General features: G+C 43.8%; 1 protein-coding gene across 4 annotated transcripts in view; it reads right to left on the reverse strand.

Annotated features, from left to right (window-relative positions):
• Positions 1-1132: 1132 nt before the first annotated feature.
• Positions 1133-21322, reverse strand: part of RAB4A (RAB4A, member RAS oncogene family) — a 45207-nt gene continuing 25017 nt past the window's right edge. The window contains exons 2-8 of one of the 4 annotated variants that reach the window (XM_032841089.1): positions 19802-19882; positions 17490-17604; positions 12630-12692; positions 10897-11051; positions 9602-9697; positions 5486-5620; positions 1133-1313 (exon numbers count right to left, since the gene is read on the reverse strand). In XM_032841089.1, the coding sequence (XP_032696980.1) occupies positions 5505-5620; positions 9602-9697; positions 10897-11051; positions 12630-12692; positions 17490-17604; positions 19802-19882 (626 nt within the window). In that variant the 3' untranslated portion in view covers positions 1133-1313; positions 5486-5504. Of the gene's footprint in view, positions 1314-5485; positions 5621-9200; positions 9522-9601; positions 9698-10896; positions 11052-11130; positions 11330-12629; positions 12693-17489; positions 17605-19801; positions 19883-21322 lie in introns of those variants that run through there. The other 3 variants (XM_032841092.1, XM_032841090.1, XM_032841091.1) reach the window with 3 other exon arrangements.

Consider the following 21322-nt stretch of genomic DNA (forward strand, 5'->3'; position numbering starts at 1 on the left):
TACGTACTATTTTCCTCCAAATCACCTTCCAGAGTCTGTGGTGCCGCTGTGCTCTGTTGACTCCGTCAAACAACAAAAGCCGTGGGCAGCTTCTAACTGAAAGGCAATGAAATCTCCCAGTCTGCAGCTAAAAGTCACAGTGAAAGAACATACTGAAGGTGAAGAATGCTTTTTAACCTTTTAGCCTTAAATAACACTGTATTCCAACTTTAAAGAAAAGTTCTATTATATACTTTTTGCATTGACATTTTAAAATATCAGAACAAGTCTTTGTAATATAATATATATAATACTTCAGTACATCTTAGGTGAATTAAAAACATGTCAACTTGATAACTGTAGTAAGGCATTTAAGTATTCAGCAAAAGCTATACAGAAATTTCTTAATGAGTGGTATTTAATATTGACTTGATTTAGTGGGTTTCCTTAAAACAAACATGAAACAATAAAAGACTTAAAAAAGAGGCAGTGACATCAGACACTGAATCCCAGGAAAAGCACAGTTAACAAACAATGTCTTCCAGCAGGGGACCATCAAGAGCAGCAAACCAGAAACACGGGAGCAGCCCTGGATTACATCATCCGTCACGCTTACGAACAGCCAAAAGCAGAACAGATCTCCCGGTCCAGCGCCTAAAACACATCAGATCCTCAGGCTATGCTTCCCGAACTGGTCTGGATGAAGATACTTTAAAGTCGGCAGAGTACTGGACAGTGTAAAGTTCATGGAAACACTCCATGTTTCATTTTATCTCCGTGTGGGGGTAACTACTGGTCTAGCATTCAAGGGCAGATGATGTAAACACTTGGCGGACGGTGGCAGGCGGAATGATGTCAGCACTGCGCTGGCCACCGAGGCCAGAGTCTGTGAGTGTCAGGTCATAAATGTAACCAGCTGTGCGTGACACCCGACATGATGATCCAAGTACACCTCACCACTAACATATGATTAAGAACAACAACATCTTAGACTGCACTTAGGGCAACATTCTACCATGCCCTACGTCAGATACCATGCTGTGGAGACGTGATTCACTGGAGCATATATACGGCACACAGGACTGCAACCAAAAGTGAAAGGGAAATATGAAGCAGAAAATCTTTACATACATGTATACACTTCACAGGACCGTCCGTTTAATGAGATTTATTACTATCTGATTCGCTGTGCCACATCTATGAGCTTGCATAACACCCCGGATCATTTTTCTTCGCACAAACATCTACTTCTGTATAAAGTAGAAAAAGATGGTGGTAAAAAACTTCTTCTTCAAGGTCCAACAATTGTGTCCCAAATACCACTGTATGAACACCTAAAAAATATTAAGAACAATTTAGAAATATGCATAACTATAAACGTACAGACAAACAAAGCTTGAAGTTCCATAGGGACTCAGTGAATGTATCTTCCAACTTCACTTAAACCTACCTAAACTTGTTAGATAATGTGGTAGGTTCGTTAAAAAAGTCCACTGCGGTAAATGGGAAAAAGAAAGCTTTAGAAAGGTAAAATCTCCACTTGCAAGTTTTATAAATAAGCCTTCTATTTTAGCAACAGACACATTTAGACTTCAACTTACCCAAAAGTCTCCTTATGGATACAAAGGCAGAAAAATCTCTATCCCAATTACTCCCTCCACCTACCATTCATCCTTTTGTTCTGACAAGAACCTAAAAATTTCCTATAAAGCTTAAATTCTTTCAAGCAGAACATCTTTTCTAATTGGTAGAGTTTAATCGACCATTTCCTGTTTGTTCTTTACTCCTCATTTTCTTCTTCTGCCTTCTTTTTGATTAGTTAGCTTAATTATATATTTACTCCATTTAAATTCCTATGTTCGCTCATTAGCCAAAACTTTTTTGTCATGTTATTTTAGTGGTTGCTTTAGGACTTTTTTCTTATGAGGATTTTATATTTTTCCTATGAAGATTTTATATTTTTATATTTTCCCATACGCCCCTGCCCACACATGTGCAGAGCCCCCCCCGTTATCAACATCCCAAACCAGGGAGGTCTGTCTGTTAGGACTGATGGAGCTCCACTAACACACAATCGTCATCGTCACCAGAAGTCCATTATTTACACTGTGGCTTCCTCCAGATGCTGGACAAATATACAATGACAAGTGTCTGTCATCGCGGTATTATACAGGGTATTTTCACTGCCCCAAATATCGTCCATGCTCTGCGTACTCACCCCTCCCATCCCCAACCTGACAACCACTGACCTATTTGTTACTGTCACAGTTTCGTCTTTTCCAGAATGTCAGTGTGGGGACCATGCAGTATGGAGCCTTTTCTCCAGATGGCGTCATTCACTTAGTAACATGCACTCACAGTTCTCCACTCTCTCATGGCTTGTCTTCTTAGCACCGAATAACAGTGCACTGCTTGGATGTACACAGGTTAGTCTATCCATTTGCTGAAGGCCATCTGAGATGTTTCTAAGTTTTGGTAATTACGAATAAAGCTGCTATAAACATCCACATGCAGATTTTTGTGTTTTCTTTCCTTTTCTCTTTTTAAGCAGGCTCCATCCTCAACGTGGGGCTTGAACTCATGACCCTGAGAGTAAGAGTCACATGCTCTACCAGCTGAGCCAGCCAGGCACCCCAGATTTTGGTGTTTGCACCTCCTTTCAGTAAATACCGAGGCAGTGATCCCGCTGGATCATGTTTACAGGGTGTGTTTACTTTGTGAGAAGCTGACCCACGGTCTTCCAAGGTGGCCACACCATTCCGCCCTCCTGCCAGCAACGAGTGACGGTTCCGACCACTCCACATGCTTGCCAGCATCCGGTGGTGTCCGTGTCTAGTATTTTGGCCATTCTAGTAAGTGTGTTATAGCAGTATCTCACTGCTGCTTTCATTTGCATGTCCCTGATGACGATGCCATGCAGATTCTTCATATACCTGCTGCCATCTACAGTGTGTGCCTCCTTCAGTGAGGCATCCACTATAGTATTTGGCCCATTTTTCTTATTAAGTTGGAAGGGTTCTTTGTCTATTTGGATAATAATCCTTTATTAGATGTCTCAGAAATATTTTCTCCCAGTCTGTGGCCTGTCTTCTCTATCTCTCGTTGTCTTTCCTCGAGAAGTCTCGCATCAGCTTATCAATTACGTCTCCCATGGATCGTGCCTTTGGTGTTGGTTTGAAAAGTCACTGTCATACTCAAGGTCCTCTAGGTTTTTTTCCTATGTTATCTTATAGGAGTTGAAGAGTTTTATGTTTTACATTTGGGTCTATGATCCATGTTGAGTTAATTTGTGTAAAGGGGGTAAGGTAGGTGTCTAGATTTTTTTTTTTTAATGCAGATGGCCAGTTGTTCCAGTGCCTTTTGTGGAAAAGACTATCTTCTCTCCATTGCCTTATCTGTGTTCCTTCATCAAAGATCAATTGACTATACTTATGTGGATGTATTTCTGGGCTCTCTATTCTGTTCTACTGATCTGCTTGTTTTTTCTTTCATCGATACCAAACGGTCTTGAGGACCACAGCTGGACAGTGTCTTGAAGTCCAGTGGCCACAGTCCTCCAACTTTGTTCTTCTTCCATCCTGTCTTGGCTCTTCTGGGTCTCTTGCCACTCCATAAACTGTAGAATCAGTTTGGTCTTCCTCATATAGATCTTGTACATATTTTGTAGGAATCATACATAAGTATTCGCTTTTTTGAATGCTAATATAAACAGTATTGATTTAAAACTGTACTTGTTTATCAGTGGTACACAGGAAAGTGACTGGCTTTGTACACTAACCTTGTATCCTGCTATCTGACCTTGATGTGTAATTGCTTAGGCAGGAGTCTGTGGATTCTTTCAGATTTTCTACATTATAGATAACCATGTCACCTGTGAACAAAGACAGTTTCTTCCTTCCCTATCTGTATTCCTTTCATTTCCTTTTCTCATCTTATGCGTTAGCTAGAACTTCCAGTACGATGTTGAAAAGGACTGGTGAGAGGGGACATCCTTGCTTTGTTCCTTTCAATAATGGGAAAGCTTCAGGTTTAATGATGTTAGTGGTAGTTTTCTGTAGATATCCTTTACCAAGCTGAGGAAATTCCCCTCTATTCCTAGTTTACTGAGAATTTTCATCATGAATGTGTGTTGGATTTTGTCAAATGATTTTTCTCTTGACAGGATCATATGATTTTTCTTCTTTAGCCCATTCATGTGATGGAATTTGGAATGGTGAGCCAGCCTTGCATACTCAGAATAAATCCCACTTGGAAGTGGTTTATAATTTCTTTTGTACATTGCTGGATTTAATTTATTAATATCTTATTGAGGATTTTTGCATTTATATTCATGAGAGATATTGGTCTGTAGTTTTCTTCTAATGTCTTTGGTTTCAAAATTAGGGTAATACTGGCCTCACAGAATGAGGTAGGCAGCATTCCATCTGCTTCTCTCTTGTGAAAGAGACTGTAGAGAAATGGTATAATTTCTTCCTTAAATGTTTGGTAGGATTCACCAGTGAACCCATCTGGGTCGGGTACTTTCTGTTTTGGAAAATTATTAAATCACAGGTTCAACTTCTTTAATAGATGTAGACCTATTCAAGTGGTCTATTTTTTCTTGAATTTTGGCAAATCATGTCTTTTAATTAATTGGTCTGGTTCACCTCCGTTATCCAGTTTGTGGGCACAGAATTATTCATAGTGTTCCTTTATTGTCCTTTTAATGTCCGTAGGACCTGCAGTGATGTCCCCTCTCCCATTTTTGATATTAGTAATTTATGCACCCCCTTTTCTTAATTAGTCTGGTTATAGGCTTATTGATTTTACTGATCTTATCAAAGAATTAGCTTTGATTTTATTGATTTTTCTCTATTGACTTTCTGGTATTAATTTCATTAATTTCGGTTGTAATTCTTATTTCTTCTGCCTACTTTGGATTTAATTTGCTCTTCTTTTTCTAGTTTCCTATGGCAGACACTTAGATGACTGATTTTAGATCTTTCTTCTTTTCTAAGTATGCATTCAGTGCTTTATATTTCTCTCTAGGCACTGCTTACACAGCCTCCCCCCACATTTTCATAAGTTGAATTTCATTTAGTTCAAAATGTTTTTAATTTCCTCTTGAGACTTCTCCTTCGACCCAAGAGTTACTTAAAAGTGTGTTGCTTAACCTCCACATATTTTGGGTTTTCCAGTTATCTTTCTGTTACTGACTTCTAGTTTCATGCCACTGTAGTCCAAGAGAAGACATTGTACAATTTCTGTTCTTTTAAATTTGTTAAACTGTGGTTTTATAGCTCAGAATGTGGTCTATCTTGCTGCACATTCCACATGAGCTTGAGAAGCATGTGTATTCCACTGTTGCTGAAATATCTAACTTTTAATTACCCACTCACCTCTCGGGTTCATAACGTGGCTGCAAAGAGGAATGAGAAGCTTCAGTTAAGCATGTGCAGGACTCCGGAGCGGAGGATAGAGTCTACGGTAAGAGGGCCAGCAGAGGCGATGTGACAAGAGCACCTACCTGGATACTCTGTGCTTCTCTAACAACCACATTCCTGAGCGCTTGGGGCCTGTGCACGACGCGGTGACCGCAGCTGTCTCAAGGCGGCGTCCCCGTACTGAATACCAGAGCCCATTCTTTCCGGGTCCAGCTCACCTGAGGACCAAGCAAGTCTTCTTTAAAAAAAGCTTTCATGTTTCCATGATCCCCAAGAATATGTTAAGTGAAAAAAAAAAAACAACGAAGTGCAGAATGCTGTGTATAAACAGTTGTTTTGAATAATGAGGAAAAAATATACACATATGTTTTCTTATATGGGCACAAAAATATCTTTGGAAGGAATGAGAATGGGGGGTGTCTGGGTGGTTCAGTTGGTTAAACGTCAGCCTTTGGCTCATGTCATGATCCCAGCGGCTGGGGAATGGAGCCCTGTGTTAGGCTCCCTGCTCATCAGGGAGCCTGTGAGCAGGGAGCCTGCTTTCCTCTCTGCCTGCCCCCCTCCTGCTCTGCTCTCTCTTGCTATTTCTTTCAAATAAATAAATAAATACATAAAATCTTAAAAAAAAAAAAAGAAGTGAGAATAACAGTTGACTTCAAGACGGAGTTTTAGATAGCTCGGGGACAGGAGAGGGCTTGTAATGGAGGAAGACTTCCACTGTATCCACTTTTGTATTTTTAGAATTTGGAAATATATGAATATATTATGTATACAAAGATAAAATTAATTAAAAATTAAACCACAAAGAGACCATTTCCTACTTATCAGACTGGTAAGAACCCAAGTATGATAATGCACCCACCCTGTGGGCATGGCTTCGGTGAAAGAAGCACTTTCATTCATTGTAGTGGGATCATAAATTGCTACAACCATGCTAGGAGGAATCTGACAGTCTCTACCCAAGTTCCAGATGCATGTTCTTTGACCTGGCAATTCCACTTCTGGGAACTCATCCTCTACTTACCCTTCACACAGGGGAAATGATATATAAAAGATTATTTACTGCAGTATTTGTGACAGCAAAATGTTGGCAATACTCCAACGTCCAAAGTAAACTGGTTAAATGATGGCAATACAGACAACTGATATTACACACACTTGTGTGTATATGTGCGTTAGTATACACATGCATATGTACGGAAGTCTCTATGTGTTAATTTGTAACGATCCGTAGGTCCAGTAAGCAGAAGCAAGGCGTAGAATTTATAGTACATGATCTTTTGTGTAAAAAAAAAAAAAAAAAAAAAGGAGGAGGGGTTCCTGGGTAGCTCCTTTGGTTAAGTGATTTCGGCTCAGGTCCTAACTCCAGGGTGGCGAGACTGAGCCCTGCATTGGGCTCCACCCTCAGCAGGGCACCCGCTTCTCTCCTTCCCCCACCCCTCCTGCGGCTCCTGTGCGTGCGTGCTCTCTCTAACCAATAAATAAGTCTTGGAAAAAAAGAGGAAACAGTGGTTTTTGAATCACGTGAATGTACTGCCTATTCAGAAAATTTAAAGTACTGCTGAAAAATTTTAACTTACATCTGTATATTTTCTCACCTAGATGTAATTCTGATTTTGATCTTTTTATCTTGAAGATTGTATATGTAGTATTAAGGAAGCAAGGTAATTACATCAAACCTCGTGCTAAGCTTAATACTACTCAATGCCAAGCCAATTTTAATAACAATGTTATGGAGTCTTTAAAAGTAACAGCTTTTCTGCCAAATTTAGTAAAAAAAATCTTTTTTATTTTCAGATCAAGAAAATCCAGAAGGATGAAGGGTCCCTCTTTTCCATCTGGGCCCTTGACGCTCCCTCCCTGCAGCTCACCCTGCAACCTGCTGTCATCTCCTCTCCTTCCCTCCCACCTGTTTCTCTCTCTCAGCATTCACACACACTAACATTCTTCCATTACCAAAACCTCTTTAAGTTAACCCTTTGTACCCTACGCTACCACTACTTTCCTTCCAGAGAAGAGTCAACACTCACTCTGCCTTCTCACCTCCTCCTTGTTCCTCAATTGCTGTCTTCTATTTTCTTAATTCTACTGGCGTTGAGCTTGATAAAGAAGCCCAACGACTTCCTATTGCCCACCCCAGCGGGTATTTTTCTAGCTTAGTTCTTGGCTTAGGAGACTGTTCTCTACTGCATTTGATAGTGAACAAGTCTTTGACTGTCATTATTTTGGCTGAAATGACAGCCACTTTCCCCCGGTTCTTTCCATACATCTCTCTGACCCTTTCCTACTCCTCTTTTGTAGGTTCCTCTTCTTCTCCATCTCTTGGTCTCCAAGGTTCTGCTTTTGATCAGTGCTCTTCTCACTCTCAACTGCTCTCAGATGATCCCGTTCCTTCCATAGTTTCAACTACTCTACGTACTGATGGTTGACAAATGCACACTGCCAGCCCAGACTTCTCCCCAGAGCTTATGAGATCATTCCATGGGCTTGTGCCAGTGGTACTGCAAAGGGAACACGTCCAGAACAGAATCATCTACATGCCCTTGACCCTGCTTATCCTCTGGTTTAATGACATCTCTTTACCGAGTCACCCACGTGTGACATCTAGTTACCCCCGGCTCCTCATGCCTTCCTAACCCACCTCCTCACCACTCCCCACCCCCAAATCGACCGCCCTGCCCTACTATTCAGCACGAGTCATATGATGCTACTACCAAAATAATTCTGATTCATCTATATCTCTTTGTCTCTACTTCCACATCCTCCTCAAAGCTTTACTCAGTCACCTTTTACTTGGATTACTCAAAAATGCCTTAATTGTGCTGTCCTTTCAATCCTTTCTCAACATGGCCACCCACATACGTGATTTACCTCAAGTCCCAGCCTGACCACACTACTCGCTGCTTAACATCCTTGAATAGCTTCCTGGCCTCTACAGCAGTGGTTCTTAATCTTGGATGAGCATTAGAATCAATCACATAAGAGGGCTTTTAGAAATGCTGATGCCTAGACCATACTTCAGCCCAATTATTCAGGATCTTGAGAGATGGCGCCTGGGATCTGAATTTTCAAGCATCCCAGGAGACTCTAGTGTACAGCCCGGGTACAACTCAGTAACCCACAAGATGAAGTTCCAGATCCTTGATGAGAATCACTAGGCTGGCTGCCACCTCTCTCCAACCTTCTCACCTGCCATCCCCACAGGAGTCTCTCTGGTCCAGTGACTTTTCTTTCTGGTTACTTTCAAATCATGCTGTCCCCTCGGCGGGACTACCCCACCCCCTTAGCCAGCTCACTCTTCCTCACATTGTGAAAGACTGAGCTCAGCTGTCCCTCCTCCTGGAACCCTCCCAGACACTACCTCCCTGACCTAGCTAGGCAGGTCCCCCTTCTCTGTGTGATCCCAGGATCCTATGCACCCCTCAGTTGTTATATCCACCACACTGTATTGTAGTTATTTTTTGATGTCTCCTATGAAAGACAGTTTTCTGAGGGCAAGGATTATGATTAAATCATTTTTGTATCCCAGCACCTGACAAAGAAGAGACATTCAGATATTTGATGGAATCAATTAAAAAGTAAACGTCTACATATAATTTCAGTAATATTTAAATAAAACTCAACTTTAATAAATGACCATTACATAGTAATTATCTAAATTTGGGTTATTTTAAATTTATTTTTACCGAAGCAACAAATACAACAATAATGAGACAGGTTACAACCGAGGCACACACTCAGTTAGCTTCAGAAATAAATTCACGATGCCCAAGCTGGAAGTATCCACATCATGCGTGTACCTGTAACTCCCTCAATCTCACCCAGGCGGTCCCCCATCACACCATGGGACCACTGGCCCAGGAGGGCCAGCAAGCTGTTGACAGAGAGTGGACAACAACCCCACCTTCCTCCTCTAAGCAATGGACCCACAAAAGGCCGTGGTTCTGAAAGCAAACACAGGCGGAAACCCTGCCCATTCTCTTTCACCAATGGTGCAAGGAAGCCACTAGGAAAAAGGGGTGGGCCTTTGCCTCAGCCACGCGGACGAGACCTTCAAGACCGTAAGTGGCAATTTTAGGTTGGCAGGTATAGAGAGGGTGCTCTTTGACCAAATCACTCCTGGAAAATTAAAAAGTGGTACTGTTGAGCTAGAGAGGAAAATATGCTGAAGAAAAGTTTATCAATGGAAAGCCTTTTACCTGATTCAATTTTGTTAAGTATTTTTCTTGCACATTGTACAAAGGCCTCTTCCACATTCTCCCCCGTTAGTGCACTGGTTTCCAAGAACATCAGCTCTAGAAGTGACAGCAAACAAAATGTGAAGCTACATTTAGAAGGTGACCACAGCTCAACTCCCGACGGCCTGCTGGGCGTTCTCTTCCCACAGCAGGCAAATGGACTCTGTTACTTCAAAACCACATATTTCTGTAAATACAGCATCAATAAATGTCAATAAGTTTTTTTAAATGTTAGCAGAATTCTAAGCCCCTCTCAGCAGTGACAGGTGTCTCGCACTGGCACTCGGTGGTGGCAGATGCCGGGCCGGCCCGGGGCCCGCTGAGGAAGCAGGCTGCCTGGAGACGCCCAGCTGTCGGCAGGAGACCCGAGTCTCCAAAAACTCTTCACGTCACCACAGATACAACTGACACGGAGGGTGGCTACGCTGCAGCTTGTCATCCTGACGGTGAAGAGGTCCTCTCTGGGTTCATACTTTTCTTACCCACCAGAGCGGTTACCAACCCAGCTGAAAGGCGGGCTCTCCTGGCTTCTGTACATCTAAATGGCTTCTTTACAAACTCACGACAGCTTACATTCTTCTCACAAGCTTATTTTCTTAGCATAAAACTGGTGGTTTGCAAGAATGGAATTTGGTAGTCCTAGAGGCCAACTGAAAATCAATACTAGGATATTGTAATTCTTGACTGGTTCTAAAAATTAAAGTTCTTTAAAATGTCTGAACTCTGATCATTCTGTTACCTATAAGCAACCATTAATTTTATGTGTCATTCTCTGGTTTTCTACATGGAAATTCGGAGAATTTTTGAAGGCATATAACCAAATGACTTAAATTTAATTGAAGTAAAATAAAACCCATAAGCCCAGTATTTCTGCCACTGCTTTCCCCTTCTATTTAGAGCTAATGTTCCACCAACTTAGCTCCAAATTACATTAGAAAACAGGACAGGACATCGTGCGATTAGGGCCTTTAAAAATCATTACAAACTTCACTTCAGACCAAGGCCTGTGCTCAGACCAAAAAGTCATTACAGAGTATTAGTACACTGGTCTTTATCAACATCATGACTTTTGCAGGCAGAATGCAATACAGTGAAAATAGGCTAAAGACACCTAACTTCACTAAAAACACCAAGAAATTTCACTTTTCTTGAGTACCATTTAATCTTAAAATTCCAATAATGTAAATTCAAAGCAATGTTATTACCCCCAAATCTGCCCATTTGAAACGCAGTTGTATAGGTAAAGGGTCACTTGCCATTTTCTTGAGCGAATCTGGAAGCTTCTAAGAAAGTAACTTCACGGTCGGCGTCCAGGTCCTTCTTGTTCCCACAGAGGATGATCACAATGTTCTGACTCGCTAGCATTCTGGCATCTGTTAACCAATTAGTAAGCGCATTGTAGGTTTCTCGGCTGCGTAATATAAGATTGTGAAAACAGTACATGTATTTTATAAGACCAGCAACTCTTTCCAGTCATTCACACTACTCACACGCCACTTTTGCACATGTCAGGGTAAAGCCGACAAGCTTGAATTCAACGCAGGAAGCCTGAAGGCCCAACCACACACCATACCTAGTGGGGCTGGACTGTTCTGTTTCCAGAAAAATGAAACCGCGAGTCAGAGGTTTTGCTGTGTGTGTTTGCCCAGTCAAGGTGCAAAAGGAAACAGACATTCATTTACTCATTGTACAAATATTTACTGAGCTCTTAACTCCAAGCGCCACTATGTGCAACATGGGTAAGCAAGATGGGAGAGCCAACCACTGCGGGTGACCAGCCAGTCACCAGCTCTGTGCAGTGCGGTGGTACTTTGTTTTGTAGGATTTATCACATTCTTTCTAAGGGCTCTGTGACATATACTCTAACTTCGCTTTTCCATGAGAAACCTGAACCCAGAGAGTTTAGTTAAGTTGCCCAAAGGCACAACGGCAGCCAGCGGCAGAGGCAGGGCTTGCCCAGGTCTGTTGAACTCCAGGAGATCTGTTTTCAGCTCAGACACACCCGGGGATACATCCGCCCTGCCGGCACCCCTAGACAGCCTCATGACCTCACTCATGAGCAGGCTGAGCCTTTCACCACCTGAGCAAGTGCAGGGGGACTGGGCCAGCAGCTGCCCATCTCCTGGCCAGCGTGCCTCATCCTGAACATGCAGACGGGGGTTATGTCACAGCACAAGGGTGACCCTCTTAGCTGTGCAAGTTCCCACCCAGACAGCCACCAGACGATAGGGCAGAGATGCTGTTTTTCAGGTGGTGTCAGCAAACACTGAGGTTGGTGCTGTCTGCTGGGACTTCTGCAAGGACGAGAATGTTCTATGACCTGTACTGTCCAATACAGCAACCACCAGCCACGTGTGGGCACTGAGGACCTGAGATGGGGAAGTGAGACCAAGGAACTGACTTTTTAATTTAATTCGTGATATGTGAGTGACAGCTACACACGGGACAGCGCACTCAGATTCTTAGCACGTGCCGAGAGCTTCACATTAACCAATTTAACAACGAGAAACTCTCGTGAATGTAACACAATCAGCATGACTGCATATAACAGGGAAACTGAAGTCCAGAGAGTGAGAGCACCTTGCCCGAGGACATCACACAGCTACTGACCTGGAACTGAGACTTGAACCCAGGCAACCGCAGGGCAGAGCCTGTGCCCTCAACGCTCATCAGTGTCCATTACTTCTACTAAATGACCACGTGCAAGCTTCCCCCCTGTGAGCCTGGAGGAGTATGTCAAAGCACCATGCTAAAAGACACACACCCCAGGAATGCTTTATGTATCTCGAACCTCACCCGCAGATTTCTTGACCGGGTAAGCAGGGGGAGGGCTTGCCTCCATCGCCTCTAAGACCCCAAACGAAAGGGCTGAGGGGATTCCAGATTCCCAGCCACACAGCACACACACGACACGCAGGTGCACCTCGGGAAGACGGGACTCGGGGAGCAGAGCCCCCAGCTGCATCTCCCACGGGGGAGTGCACATTACCTGGTGATGTCATAGACGAGGAGAGCTCCTGCGGCGCCTCTGTAGTAACTTCTCGTCACAGACCTGAAAGAATCACACTGCTTTGACTTCCCGCCAATCGAGACCCTTCCTACTGAGCACCATCACCCATGTTTCTGGGTAAACCTCGACATGGGGATAGATGTTGCTTCAAACAGAAACGGTTCAGACATCTGAGTGTAAGGGGGCTCTTCTGTCTGAAATTATGTCACAGAAACGCTGGGGAGGTGGGGACATTAGACTGAGACAAATAGGACATTTTCGAACAGGGAGATGAAGCTCTCCCACAGAACTTGAGGTTATCTTTGAACTTAGCGGGAGAGGAGAAGCGTTCTGTAGAGCTAGGTGGCCACTAAGAACTCAGCCATCCTACTCTGCTCCCTCTGGGGTTCCAGGCTCCTGCACAGCTGCCCCCCACTCTTTTCCAGGGGAAGTCCTCAGACGGGAATACGCTCATCTTCCAACCATGAACCCACAGCCACCCTCGCCCCTCAGTACTTCCCTCCAGCCCATCCTAGCTTACTGCCAAGGAAACAGGGCTTTACCTAGCTTACCTATCCGCACCGAGCGCCTCCGAGCATCTTAGCTGTTCTCCAGTCCTGCGGGTTAGTTTCACTAACACTTGCTCCTCTGCATTATCAGTCTCTTCCTCTTCATTAGATATTTTCCCCATTAGCAACATAAAATGTGCTCTGATACCTCCCATCTTAAAATACAAGAAGATATGCAGCCCTGTCCTTCCAGAGTTCTTCTCTGGATCCAAAGTCCTCCGAAGAGTCATCTTTGCCTGCTGTTTCCCTCTCTTCCCCTCCTCTCCGGTGTCTGCCTCCCTTACTCTGCAGCTCTGAGCCCAGTGGCATTTCTTGGTCCTCACCCTACCCTGAACGCCTCCCTCGTTCCACCTCTACAGCCACAACGGCCTCCTCTCTCACCGGCCAGCTCTCCTCCTTGAGCTCTGGGTCACTCTTCCAGGCCTGCCTTGTTTGTACTGGAGCTCCTCAGTGCTGGGGCTCAGTCCCGCGTTCTCTTTCGTCCTCACACCTTGACTCCAATGTCCTCTTCAGCCCAGACTACTTCTGTAAGATCTGGCCATTGCCCCACTGTCTCCATATGACTGCCTCCTGAACATGCCCCATGTCACATTTGTAAGACGGAACACTTTGGTTCCCAGGCTGCAGGTCCATCCTGGTTTGGGGCGGAGGAGGGCACCACCAACCCTCTGTTTATACCAGAACGCTCCGCGTTTATCCTCGCCTCCTCTTTTTGCCCATCTCCATGCTGGACCCACGAGTCGGTTCTGTCTCACGAACAGAACACAGACTATATTGCGCAGGTCCTGCCATCTTCATCGGTGCCATCATAATCCAAATCACCGAGTCTCCGGCTGGACTCCTGCAGTCCCTGTGCCTGGTGGCCCCACTACCATGATGTCCCCACTGCCACTTGTGTCCCTCGGTCCATTCTCCTGAGCAAGCCAATTCCTCATCAAGACCTACAATGCTCCTGGTGCTCGGGGGCTGGAGACTGAGTTCAGTCTCCAAGGGGCAACGATTTAATCAGTCCTGTTTACCTCCGGAAGCCTCTATAAAAAAACCCTAAATGATGGAGGTCAGAGAGCTTCTGATTCGTGAACACTTGGAGGGAGAGGAGTGCGCCCACAGAGGGCCTGGGAGCTCAGCACTCAGCTCCCACAGCAGCGCCCAGTGCAGCTCTTCCATTTGGCTGCTCCTGGGTTCTGCCCTTTGTGATGATCCGGCAGCAGTAAATATACGGCGCTTTCCCAAGTTCTGTGAGTCACTCTAACAAACTGCTGGGCCTGGGAGATGGGTCCTGGGGCCTGTGACTGGTGTATGAAGTGGGAGTGGGTCTGCGGGATGGCACCCTTAGCCTCCGCTGCTAACTCCAGAGAATCAGAACTAGTTGAATTGTTGGCCACAGACTTGATGCTGGAGAGCTGAAGAACTGGTATGGGAAACCCCGCCCCCCTCATCGGGTGTCAGAAAATGGGCACCACAGAACATTGCTTCCCTTCAGGGTGAGAAGAGAACTGGGGACCTTATCAAAAATAAACAGAGGGACTCATTACGCCTTCGACACTTTGAAAAGAGCAGCTCTTTTTAAATGTATTTTTAGCTCCTAAACTCCAAAGGCAGATAGGGCGCCTGAAGCTTCCCTTTTCTACCTCTAGACCGCTCTGCAGATGGGCACATGCTTTAAGAAATGGCAGACAGGCGCCGTGTGAGGAGGACTGGATTGCGAGTTCTTCCTGCGGTTCCCTCTCCAAGTTGGAGGGAGGCTTCTTTTCCACATATGTGAAGAGGCAACTTTTTCTCTATTTTAGTTTCTAGAAACTAGCAGGTTTCTAGAGAAAGAGGTATGTAAGAGTTTCCTCAAGAGAAACTAAGTTACACCCATGCTGAGTCGTTGACTTCACCGTCATTTATCTCACCTTGACACATGCCATTTGACAAATTATTCAGGTATACAAGCTAAATGCTTAAGAAAAGTACTTTTCTGAGGTATTTAATTTTCTCAAAGTAGTTTAAACCAGAAGTAATACAGCCACCTAGTTTGAAAAGCAAAGACTGCTAACGGGCCCAACGCTGCAGTCTGCAGTCTCCTGCCGCACTCTTCCCTGGAGCCCCACTCCCCGAGGCCATCTTCAGATCTGATTTCCTAAATGCAGTCATTGATGGAATACATGGTGAACGTCCATGTGCTACATTCTACCCCGGGCTTTGGAGAAGCAACAACAACAAAATACGAATGTGCCTACTTTCATGGATCTTAGTTTTGTCTTCCTGGTATTTGCTTCCATCTTTCTATAAAACGCTTGCGAAACCATTTGACTTATGAGTTTCAGGGCTTACTGCCTTCCTGCTTTGACGAGAATCTAGCTCACTCGTATGCTCCCAGCCCCTTCCCTGCATCTCCTCCTCCTCCTGCCCGCAGCACCTTTGCCTGACGGCCGCGCTGCCCTGTCCCGGCTCGCCTCCCCAGCCGGGTCCCCGGTTGGCTGGACTTCACCTTCCTCTTTCAGCGTTTACTTCCTTGTGTTGACGAAGTATCTCCTCCTGTAACGTCTAAGAATATGTGAAAAGATGGCCTTTGTTTCCCCTATTCTTGAGTATCTATAGCTCTTCTGCCTTAATTCTCACACTTGATGGACAGCTTGGCCAAGCCTGGTGTTTCAGCTGGAGAGGAGTTTTCCACGCGGAGTTCGGAGGGCAAGGCTTCCGTGCCTTCGAGCTTAGGCAAGTTGCTGCGTAACGGTGTAATGCCATTCCTCTTGCTAGTCCTTCAGTGGGACTATTTCTTTTTTTCTTGGGATCTGTTTGCATCTTCAGTTTGTCCGAGTCCTCCACAACTTCACATGATACATACTGGCTGGGACTGTAGACCCCTCCACTCAGGTAGTGGGTGTGAGGTGGGCCCGGTACATCGGGGATCTCATTTCTTTGGTGGAAAATTACAGTGAGTGGGCTGTTTTATTGAGGGGACCCAACACGTTCATATATTTGGCCTTTCCTCTGGAGCTATTCATTTTTCTAGAGAGAAAAACTGTTTCCCTTGCCTGAGAACACATACACACCCGGATGCCGGCAACCGGGAAGAAGTGGGGAGAGGCCTGGGGTTGCAAACTTGCACAAATTTCCCTTTTCTTGTCCTTCCCTCATCCCTGCCCTCTGCTGGCCTTAGAAATTCCAAGTCCTGACCCTATTTCACTCACACTGAACTTCTCCTGTGGGTGCGTACACAGGCAGATATAAACACTTTAACCCTCCCTCCTGCAGAACCCAAGGCTTCCACATCTTGACCTTTTCTGGGACTCAGCAGGAGGATGCGGCCCCCGCTTGCCACCCTTCCCCCATGACAGGCCCTGAAGATGTAGCTCCCTCTGCTTTCAGGCACTCAGCATCCATTCTGGATCACTGACATTTGGGTTTTTTGGGGGAGGAATCGCTTCATCATCATTATGTACTCTTGCTTTCTAGGTCTTTGTGAGTAAATGCCATTTCAATTGTTTTATAGTCATTTTAGTAAGGGTTTGGGGGGAAAACACATTAAGTCTGGCTTGAATCCACAGTGTTGAATCAGTGGTTCCAGAAGAATAACTGTGATTAAAATTTTTTGAAGCAATTATTGACCATTTCAAATACAATATACACCTGACTTTAATGCTACCAATGAGAATGAGTTTTACTTAACTAAGTTTTAAAACTGCGTATCTGTTCTGTTTTGACTTTGAGTATCTGTTCAAAAACCACAACTAAAATCCTAATCCACTTCCCTGCTTTAGTAGTTACAGAATATTAAACATGGAATCTCATCTGCAGTGATCTGGGGTCATCCTTCCAAACACCAGTCATGACTGTGGTGTAACGAAAATGTGCAGGACAGAATATTTGGTGGGATGTGTATCAACCAACAGAACATGCCCTACTTAATATAAAACAAAACAAAAATGCCAAAAGAGGTTTTTAAAAATTCTCCTGTAAAAGTGAAGAGAACTGCTGTGCTATTACTTTGCCTTCATTTCAATCTAAAGTATACTGTAGAGTACACAATACCACACCCTCTAATGCACTCACTCGTCCCAAAGAATAAATCAGCCTCTACAGGAGAGTGCATTCACTCGAGAGACTCTAATGCATTCTTTAGTAAATCAATGCTGCATGGAGAAAACTTGACTTTTGGCTTGTCTTAAAGCTTCCGGAGGTGAAGTTTCTGAAATCGTTGCTGGGAAGGAGGAGACTATATATATGTATACATAAAGAGACTACAATTGGTTATTTCAAATCCAATTTTCAAATATTTTTATTACATTAGAGAGAAAGCTACCTGAATCGTTCTTGGCCTGCAGTATCCCATATTTGTAACTTTACATATTTACCACCAACATTTATTATCTTTGAACCGAATTCCACTCCTATTGTATGATTTGAGTCATCTTTGACTGTAAAAGAAAAAGAACAAGATATTTAATTTGAGAACATTAAAGAAACAGACTTATAGATTTAAACAAGCAAAATCAAGGGTTAAAGTCAATGGAAATGTAATTTACTGTAGCCTTTCATTTTTCCAGTGGTCAGCTGATAAGAAGCACACACTGTTTTAAACAGAATACACATACAGTTCCTACTCTGGAGGAGATGATAAGGCTCTTTCACAAAACCCCTAGAGCGAGCCATCCATTGTAAAGCCTAGGCCTGGAGGTGGCCATGCCACAGACAGTCACAGCCACCTGTCTGCTGCAAGGGCACTCACACGTGGAGACAGCATAAAGTACCTGGGGGCCAGTCTGAAGGGCCGACAGCCCAGTGACAGGTCTGTCACTGAGGTGTGACTCTGTCAGTACTGAGGTGGTGACTGTCTCCACTACCTGAATGGATAACTATTCCAAAGAAATAAAAGGGAAGGAAAAGGACTGTAGCCCCCAAAAGGAACTTGACGGACACCAAAGATTAAAGGAAAAGGAGGAAAAGATAGACAAAATAAAACAAAACCGAATAACAAAAATTCTGAACACATCATAGCTGTTGAGTTTCCATGAATTTGCAGGTTGTGTGACAGTAATTTGGAATGAATTTGTTGGAGAAGTCAATACTTTCTCTACTGAGAGACAGGTAAAAAGAGCAGCTCACTAAACCCACCCGGAATGAACGGTCTGTGAAAAAAGCCCTTGTGGGGGATGAAGTGCCGAGTTATCACTAATAACATGGCTACACAGCCCATGACTGACCTACACTTCTTAACCGTAGGGCAGAATCTAAGTGTGCTAGAAATCACCAATGCCACTTGAGGTGTGCTGAGTGTTTCCTGGGGCCAGGGGTGGGGGACTGACCAGTTAATACTGACCACACCAGCCTGTCCCAGAAGATGGGGAACTAGTGTGGACATTCTAGAATTCAAGCTAATGAGAAACCTCTGAGTAAAAGCATCAGAAGGTGATGGCTGAAGTCCAAGGGCGTCCTGATTACAGTACGGCCACAGGACCAATCAAGTGGAGATCTTCCCATCATGCACAGACCATGCAGACTAACCCAACACACATGTCGCCATGGTAAGGAGTTAGGGGTGGACTGTCAAGGGAGAGCTCGCCACAGGGAGCGGACACAAAGATAGGCAGGTGGGTTCTGCACCCAACGTCCTTGGGGCACTTTTTTCTGAGATGCTACAGTGCAGTCTTGGCACCTTGTGAAGAGACCTGGACCGCCCAATGAGGAAATACTTGTTACATTCACTGAGGATTGGCTCTGTGACTAGCCCGTGCGGGCTCCATGTCACGAGACAGAGGTCCCAACAAGCTCTTGGACAATGAACACAGAAGTAGCAGAATACGTTCCTATAGTATTTTTCAAAGCTCCTTGCCAAGGATTCCCTCTGCTGTCTGTTTCCCCATGTGACCCATCACCACTTAGGTGCACATGCAGTACGTGAAATTAATTATTTTTTGTGTCTTCACCCGATTGCTGTGAAATAGGTCATCCTCCACAATTCTGCCCATGATTGTAAAAGCACTGTTCATTTTAAGGGTCTTTCAACTTACAAGTCTTTGATACTACCTTGGAATAAAATATTCAACTTCCCTTACCAAAACAGTGTAAGTCAATGGCAAAAAGACGGGTCTGTGGTCAAAAGACCTAGACTTGAGTCTGACCAACTCTAGGGTACATTCCCAAGGGCACACACCCAACTGCTCTAAACCTGTTTCCTAAACCTACAAAACAGAACCAATGACAATAACCACCTTCACTACAGTACAAGGCCACCAAGGACCCAAGAGGACTCTTATCTACAATGTACTATTCGGGCTTCCTGGGCGGCTCCCTGTCAGGGCAGGAAAGTCCTCTGTGGCCTTCCGCCTCACCATGTTGTATTTTGATATCTGGAATGTATTAGAGTATCTGGAAAGTGTACAATATGATAATATATTGAACAATGAACCACCATAAAACAGAAATAACTTAATAAAAAACTCAGTCATACTGCTAGAAGCTTAATATAAACTTTTAATATGATTTTAACATACTTTTAAACTATAACTTTTTTCTTGAAATAATGTTCAGAAGTTTTGCTATAAACAAATTTGAGCAAGAGAGCACTCTCAGGGGAAGACATGCATGAAACACGGACCATCTGATGTCACTTACATTTTTTTTCTATAAACTGATGAAGCAAGCAAGACTTGCCAGTTCCTGCATTTCCAATAACCAAGAACTTAAACAAAAAATCTGAAAAACAAAAAGAGATCATGAAAAATAAGTTTAAAACATGTGCTACAAATGTATCCTTAGACTATGATCAAAAAAAGTTAGCAAAATCTTACTTGTTAATATAACAGAAAAAAGAGGCAACTATTCTGTGAAAACAACAAAAAACATGTCAACTCATCTTTTCACCTTTTTGGTATTGGGCACATATGGTTTTCTGAACTCCACTCTTGGGAAAATTTCCTTTGATATCGGAAGTTTGAAGACTATTCTTGTAGTGAACAAAATCTGTCCCTTTGCTAGTCACTATTCAAAGAAATATGTATAAGCAGTGACAAAAACAGTCTAGAAATTTCAAGAGTTTTCTGTATAAAAGAAAAACGCTGGGAAACTTCTAGGCTTTGAGAAATCCACTCCCTTCTTCTTTTTAAAAACAGGTATGTTTCCCCCACCCCTGAAGATTTTTTGTGGTCTCGCTTCTATCCCCTTATCTGTAACTTGTGGGAAGGACAGCTTAAGCCAAGTCTGGGTCAGTATTCGAAGTGGGAAATTTGTCTCATTCAGTATAGAAAGAATTCTTCCTTTCTTCTTTACACAGAGTAATATATTTAATTTGGAATATTATTTTCCATATAATGGAAACAAAGACTCTCCAGTAAAATTTTAATTAAATTAGCATGATGTAGCATCAGTAGCCCCACGTGGCCTAAATGATTAATTTTGCTTCTTCTGTTAGCAAAGAACTTTAGTTCTGCTGAGACCAGGAGCTGCAGAGGACCCACTCCCTCCCCCACCCCTCACACCTTGATCAGAACCCCACCATCACGAGCACTCCCATGGCCCCCACACCCCGATGCTGGACTGACTCATTCTGTGGCCCTGAAGGCCCTGGTCTGACCCTGGTTCCCTGGTTTGCACCTGTGAAAGTGTTACCTCCACACACCTTTTCCAAACCTAGACCAAGCTCTCCTGGCCCTGGCTCCTCTCTCCCTGACGTAAGTCCAAATGGCCTATTTCTTTGCTGACATTCAGCCTAGCCTGTTTCTTCAGAACTACATCCATCGTCACTCAGAGACAGGGCCTATTTAACCTCTCATGATTTCCCATGGTTACAGGCAATAAACCTACAGGACAAGGATATCAGAATTGTCAGCATTTAACCATAACAAGTTTTACGCTTCTTACCGCATCATTTTAAAGCATGCCCCATTCATGATCACAGCAGCCAAAAAGAAGCAACCCATTTATAGATAAATGGATAGACAAAATATGGCATAAACATACACTAGAATGTTACTCAGCCTTGAAAATGAGGAAATTCTGACACATGTCACAACAAGGTTGACCCTCAAAGACATTAGCTAAGGGAAACATTCCAGTCACAAAAGGAGAAACACTGTATGATTCCATTTATATAATGTACCTAGATCAAATTTGGGGACAGAAAGTAGAATCGCGGCT

Source organism: Lontra canadensis, unplaced genomic scaffold (genome assembly GCF_010015895.1).
Source record: "Lontra canadensis isolate GAN:19392208 unplaced genomic scaffold, GSC_riverotter_1.0 scaffold120, whole genome shotgun sequence".
Taxonomy (NCBI): Eukaryota; Metazoa; Chordata; class Mammalia; order Carnivora; family Mustelidae; genus Lontra; species Lontra canadensis.